Source organism: Erinaceus europaeus, chromosome 17 (genome assembly GCF_950295315.1).
Source record: "Erinaceus europaeus chromosome 17, mEriEur2.1, whole genome shotgun sequence".
Lineage (NCBI taxonomy): Eukaryota > Metazoa > Chordata > Mammalia > Eulipotyphla > Erinaceidae > Erinaceus > Erinaceus europaeus.
Window position 1 is genome coordinate 26568771 of NC_080178.1, and position 6247 is coordinate 26575017.

Sequence of the window (6247 nt, forward strand, 5' to 3'; positions counted from 1 at the left end):
TATACATTAACATTTAAATCCCATAATACTCTGATCAAATCTCTATTTCATAGGTGAAGGAACTAAGTTAAATGACCTGCTGACAGAAAATAGGTGAGGGACAGAATTCAGAATTTAGTCTGCCTGCAGAACCCATTACTCTTTAAACATCATGCTACAGTCTGAAAGTTCTTTTTCTCTTCTCTGAAAAATGATATGGTCTTAACAGCATTCACTGACCATGGCTAAACTTTAATTGATCTTTCCATGTCATGGCATACTGATAATCCACAAGGAATAGCAACAGTTAAACCCCAGTCAGTGTAATTAAGTCTTGGTTCCCTTAACAACTCCACCATGTAATTAAACTTACTTCCTGAACGGTTCACTAAAGAATCTGAGAAGAGATATTTAAATTAGGCTGCATTTCTTGAACTAGGTTAACTCTGATCAAGTCTGGGCCTGGAAGTGAAGTTGAGGAGGAATGCAGAAAATGCTGCTGGCCCAGAATTCATCAGTGCTGAGGCTGTATAGAAGCCTGAGTGTCTTTCCGGCACAATCTGTGAAACTTCTAACTTAGATCATCACTTGCCTCTAGGAAGATGCTGGTAAAAATGTAGATTGCTAAGCATTTATCCTTTTCTTGGAGCAGCCTCTGTTGACTCAGGCAGCAATTCTCGAGTAGCTATTAATCATTAGAAATAGAAAATGCTTCTTTTTGAAAGGTGTAATTACCAGAGGTCTCATGCTAACGTCTTAAAAAGTTCTATCTGCCATTATCAGTACATTCTGTGGTCGTACTAGGAAAAAAAATTGGCTTACACCACAAATCGTTTATGGACTCTATATATTTTTTTCATTGAGACAGATTTGGCTTAGCACAAGGCACTGAAAACATAAGAATAGCATTAAATAGTTAAATTACACACTGTGCTGTAATGCAGTGAGAAGGGGAACCCACAGAGATTTAATATCTTCATGAGTCTATAAAACCCTAGGTTTACAAATGCATTTCTAATAAAAAAAAAACTATTAAAAAGAACCAAAAGTTGCTTTAAGGGTCATTAAATTAAAAACAAGGGGGGGGGGATAGGCAAGGCCATTTGGACCCAGACATCAAAGAAATTGCCAAGATAAAACACCAATAAGATGTAAAATAAATACAAAATAATCCCTTTCCCCCTAACCCCATGAGGTCAAACTGAAGTTCAAGACAATCCAAAAATGCTGACTATGAATGCAGTCAAGAAACATGGGCCCAAATGTGATATATAAATAGTTCACATTTCCTTGTTTCCTTATTGTTGATGAAATGATTGTGCAATTAGTACCTGGAGGGGGAACCCTCCCCAACCGCCCCCAAAACAAATACAAAAATGGTACAATCTCTTGGGAGAGCTGGATGAATCCAGATGTTGGAGATGATGGTTTCCTGGATGCAGTGAAATTTATGCCAGGAGATTAAAGGGAAGAATTAATTTATGACTTTCTCTACCTGTTTACAATATGTGCTCAGCTTGTTATTTGTACACATTGTGATGCACAGTAATTACAGTGCTGAAAATAATGTGCAAACGTGACCACGATAGTGAAGCTGAAAAGGGAAGGGGTTGGCATATTTTAGTATGCACATCTGGCTCTATCATATTTGCCAAATGATTAATTTAGGAATATATTACAGTGAGGTCCTTTTATATCTAACTTTTATTTGCTAGGAAATAAAGAGTATTTCCCTTCGCTGTCCCTCTCTCCACCTTACTCCCACATTCTATGCTGAACCCTGAAATTTTCAGCACTAGGGTTCATGAGACAGAGGATCTGTTCTTGTCTTTGTTCAGTCCATATGTCCCATTGTCATAGCTGGAATGTATATATGTCCTTTGTTTTAAAAGCACACCCAAGGAGTGAGAGGTTCCTAGAGCTTATTTTATAAGCAGGTAGGGCATCAGACACCTCTGTTAAAACCACCGGATTAAAATTTTAAATTTTAAACTCCCTTTTATTGAAATATAAGTCTGTTTAGTATATTTACACCACACTTTATGCACATATATACATAGAAGGCAGATTTTGTCAAATAAAAAAGTTTTCCTTATTAAAAAATTAAAATTAACACAAAGTAAAGTGTATGAAACTCAATTTTTCTTTCTGGTGAATATCATCATTGTCAAAATTTTGGTCAGGTGGAAAGAAGAGTAAGAAGAAACGTATTATTTGCCTCAGTGCACGCAGGTCCTGCTTTCGAAGGAAGCCCTTACTTACACACACACACACACACACACACACACACACACACACACACACACACACACACACACCATTAAGTCTGCAGGACTGACTCTGGAGGTCTTGCTCTCTTTGTCCGACCCGGAGCCGGCCCCCAGCTTCTAACAGTGTGATCTCACCATCACGGAGCTAGAACAAAGGGAGAACACAGGAAGGGGGCTCCACCAGGCAGTGCCACAGCCCTGCTCATGGGCCACCGGCGCTGCGTTTGGCATGAAATTGCAGAATGAGCTGCATGGCTCAAATCTAAGTTTTCCTTTTTCGGAAAGGGGAGGGAGGAGGCAGAGGAACGGGATGCGTCTCCCACAGGGACGGCCACCCGGGGGCCAAACTCCAGCAGCCAGTTTCTAATGATCCAAACTCTATCCACTGGCACTGGGCAGGATCTATTTATAGACTAGGTGGAAGGAACGTTACAGCGCTTGCCTGGGGGAGTTAATCCTCCCAGAACTTTGCAAGGTAACAGTGTGGGGTTGAAAGGGGCAGATGGGTGAAGCGGAAATTTTTAGTTGGCTGGGCGTTGGCTGGTTCGTCCCAGGCAGTGGTAAAGGTCACCGGTCCCTTCCCTATCATCCGTTCCCCAAACAAGACAGGGGTGTCTTCCTTCCAGGATGCTAAATCCTTGGTCAGCGGCCGTACATGGCCTTACAGTGCAAAATGTGCTTGGTAAGGAAGTCGAGGCGGCGCTGCAGCAGCTGAGCGTAGGGGTCGGGGAGCGCGGCCAGCTCGGGGAAGCGAGGCTCCTGGTGCCGGTAGAGGCGCAGCAGCCGGGCAGCCGCGTCCTGCCCGCGGTGCAGCTCCAGGACGCGCTGCGCTGTCCGCTCGCGGAACACGCACACTGACTGCAACAGCGGCTCGTTATACTTGTCCCACATGCCCGCCACCCGGTAGCCGTGCACCAAGCCCGCCTCGTTGTCTAGAAAGACCAGTGCCCCTCCGGGACCACGGTGCAGGTTGCTGGTGGCGCGCTGCATGACGCGCGGGTCCCACTGCAGGCTAAAGAGGTTGCTGACCAGCCGGTCGAAGTTGGCTGTCAGGTAGTCGAAAAGGATCAGGTCCGTCCACTGCACCAGGTCCACCAGCTCCGCCTGGCTGCGGTTGGCCAGCTCGCCCCCCGCGGCGCTTAGGGGCCGCAGATGGCCGTCCTCGGAGCGCCAGGGCGCGGGCACCACCACGTCCGTGAGGTTGGGCAGCCAGCGCGTCAGGCTGATCACACTGCCCTCCGTCCAGTGCGCCGCACGCAGCTCGTCCTGCACCTGCGCCCACTGCGCGCCCCGAGCCTCCACCCGGGCCAGCGCGAGCGGCGGCACGTGGCGCTGGAAGCCCAGAAGGCGCGCCAGGTAGTAGGACAGGGCCTCGCCCTGGATCTGCTCCGGGTTGATGCCGTAGCGCACGCAAGCGCGGGTGCCGTCGGCGAAGCGGGCCAGCCGGTTGGAGCTGCGCCCGCAGCCCCCACGCTCCAGGGCCACCACCCGGGCGCCGCGCACCGCCTGCAGCCAGTCCGCCGCCTGGGCCTCGGAGAAGCCCCGGGGCACCTGCTCCTCCAGGCCCCGGCTCCAGAAGACTCCCCCGCGCACCGCGGCGCGCTCCTCCGGCCGGGGCCGCTCGCCCCGCCCGCGCTCACCCGGGGATGGCCCGGGAGGACCGTCTGCGTCGGCCGCCAAGGTGAGCAGCGCCCGGAAAGTTTTCAAGGAGCCGCCACCGGCTTCCCGTGCCAGGGGCTGGGGCAGCGGGAAGCGAGGCGCGGGCTCGGGCCCCCCGGGCCGGGCCGGACGCCGCGGGGGCAGGTCTTCGGGCATCCGGGAGGCGGGAGGCTCGGTCCGCGGCGGCAGGAGCCCGCCCCACAGCGCCAGCAGCGAGCTGAGCGCCAGCAGCGAGCTGAGCGCCAGCAGCCAGAGCCCCGCGGTGGCGGCGGCGCCCCGCATCCTCCTGCCCATGCTTCCCGGGCCGCGCCGGTGCCGCCTCCGCTTCAAGCCGAGCCCGTGCACCAGAATCCCGGCGGCGAGGCCGGCCCGTCAGCTTGTTGGCTCCGAGGCTCCGGGCGTCTCAGTCCCATCGCGGCAACGGGGCGCAGCGGGGCTCTGCCCGGCTCTCGGCCCGGTGCTTGGAACTCGCCTCGCCGCCGCTTCCCAGTTGCTTTTGTATTTGGCTGTGAGACCCTCCGGCGGGCGCGATTCACAGGCGCCTGGACCACGTGGGAGCTGGGGGGGCACCCCCCGCCCACTCCTGGGCCGCCGCTCCCCGCCCCCTTCTCCCCGCCCCCTTCCCCTCCTCTTCCCCTTAAAGCGGCCACGGCTGCGAGCGCCGCGCGAGCGGCGGCCCCACTAGGGTCCCGGCCTCAGGGCGGCTGAGCGAGGCCGCTTGGCCGGCTGGCTTGGGAGCTTACGAGCGGGCGGCGTGGGGGTGGAGCCGCGCTGGGTGGGAGGGGCGTGCTCCACGCGAGCGCTAGGCTTGGGGTGGTCGCCGAGTCTCCACGCCAGGGTTCTGCCTGACCTCCCGAAAACTTGAGACCTACCCACTGCCGCTCTCAGGGCAAGACCAGGCCAGGACTGGGGCGGATCCCTTTACTTTCCACATTCCTTGCAAGCAAGGTTCACCCCACCTTCTGTTATCCCTCAGGAAGCTCTCTGAACCCCAGAGGACATGGCACCTGCAGGGGAAAAGGGACCAATCCTCTGTAGCAAACAACTTCTGACAGCCCATTTCCACCCAGCGCGCCCACCACCATTGCTCACTGCGGACTAGTGCACTTGGAGGTGGCTTGCTTCTCCTTTGTCGTAAGGAATTTGCAGGAAACTAAAACTCTGAGCAAGCAGTAGAACACCTACTTTAGCTCCTGTGCATTCGTTCACCATTTCGATGAAGCATTTGAGAGTTCTGGATTCCAATCACAGGGCAATGCAAATCGTAGACGCAGGGCCCCAGTGCTCAGAAGTTCTAAATTCTAGGGAGACATTTGCAGGAGAGCTCATAATCCAGGGCCCACCTAGGACAGAGAAGAGGGTTGTCAGGGACATTTCTCTAAAGAACTATTATTGTATAGCCCATGAAACTACCTAGGGGAAGGAATGGGGCTCACCCAGGTTCCCATTGTTAGCAAGTAGAGAAACCAAGATTCAAATTCATCTCCTGTCAACATGCCGCTTGATTTTCTTTCCATCAAGAATTTTTTTTTTTTTACCGAGTTGCAAGCATATTCATTCCTCCTCTTTTTCTCATTGCCATTGACCTCATCCTTTTATTCCCCAAATGTGATTTTTCAGTTCAACAAGTGGAAGAAAAAATTTCATATTGAATTTCTGGTTTAAAAGAAAAAAAAAGAGAAATGATTGGGGGAAAAAAAAGCTAAAACCCAATCAGAGCAACAACAAAGCATGTCTTCTACCTGGTTCACTCCACCAGGAAGGCTTTAGGAATAGAATTGGCTTTAAAGTGTTTTCCAGATCTAAACCACAATGCTCAGGTAAGACAGAATGGAGAGTGGAATCCATTTCCTGAAAGTCTGTGTTTGAAATGTTTCCTTGTATATGTTTCTTGTCTCTCCTGTGCCCTCCCCTTGTTTTACCAAATTGAATCAGTACATCAGCAGGCACTGATTATATTGTATTTTCTAACGAGTGAGTATTCTGGAGATAGAAGGCATACCTCCTAATGTTTGTTGCTGGTAGAGGTAGCAAAAGACCATATCTGCTGTCTTGAAGCTCTGACAATATATCCCTCAGGTTGTTTCCTCAGGTGGAGGATCTTTGCTGAATCTGTTCCTACTACATGGCGTCTACATTGTGTCTTTTAATAAGTATTTTTAAGGAAGATATTACTATGCATCAAGATCCATTGCTCAATTACAAATTCACTGGAAGGTACTATTTTCCTACTCTTTGAAAACCCACTACCCCAAAGCTTACCACTGAATATAGAGAATATGTTTTGTCTTATTTTGCCTCTAAGGTTATCGCTGGGGCTCAGTACATACACTATGAAT

The 6247-nt window shown here is 51.0% G+C and overlaps 1 protein-coding gene across 1 annotated transcript; it reads right to left on the minus strand.

Moving 5' to 3' along the window:
* Positions 1 to 809: 809 nt before the first annotated feature.
* FJX1 (four-jointed box kinase 1) lies at positions 810 to 4486 on the minus strand. Its single transcript, XM_007521825.3, has one exon. It carries the CDS (start codon positions 4200 to 4202, stop codon positions 2892 to 2894), a length of 1311 nt encoding a protein of 436 aa, XP_007521887.2. The 5' UTR covers positions 4203 to 4486; the 3' UTR covers positions 810 to 2891.
* Positions 4487 to 6247: the final 1761 nt, after the last annotated feature.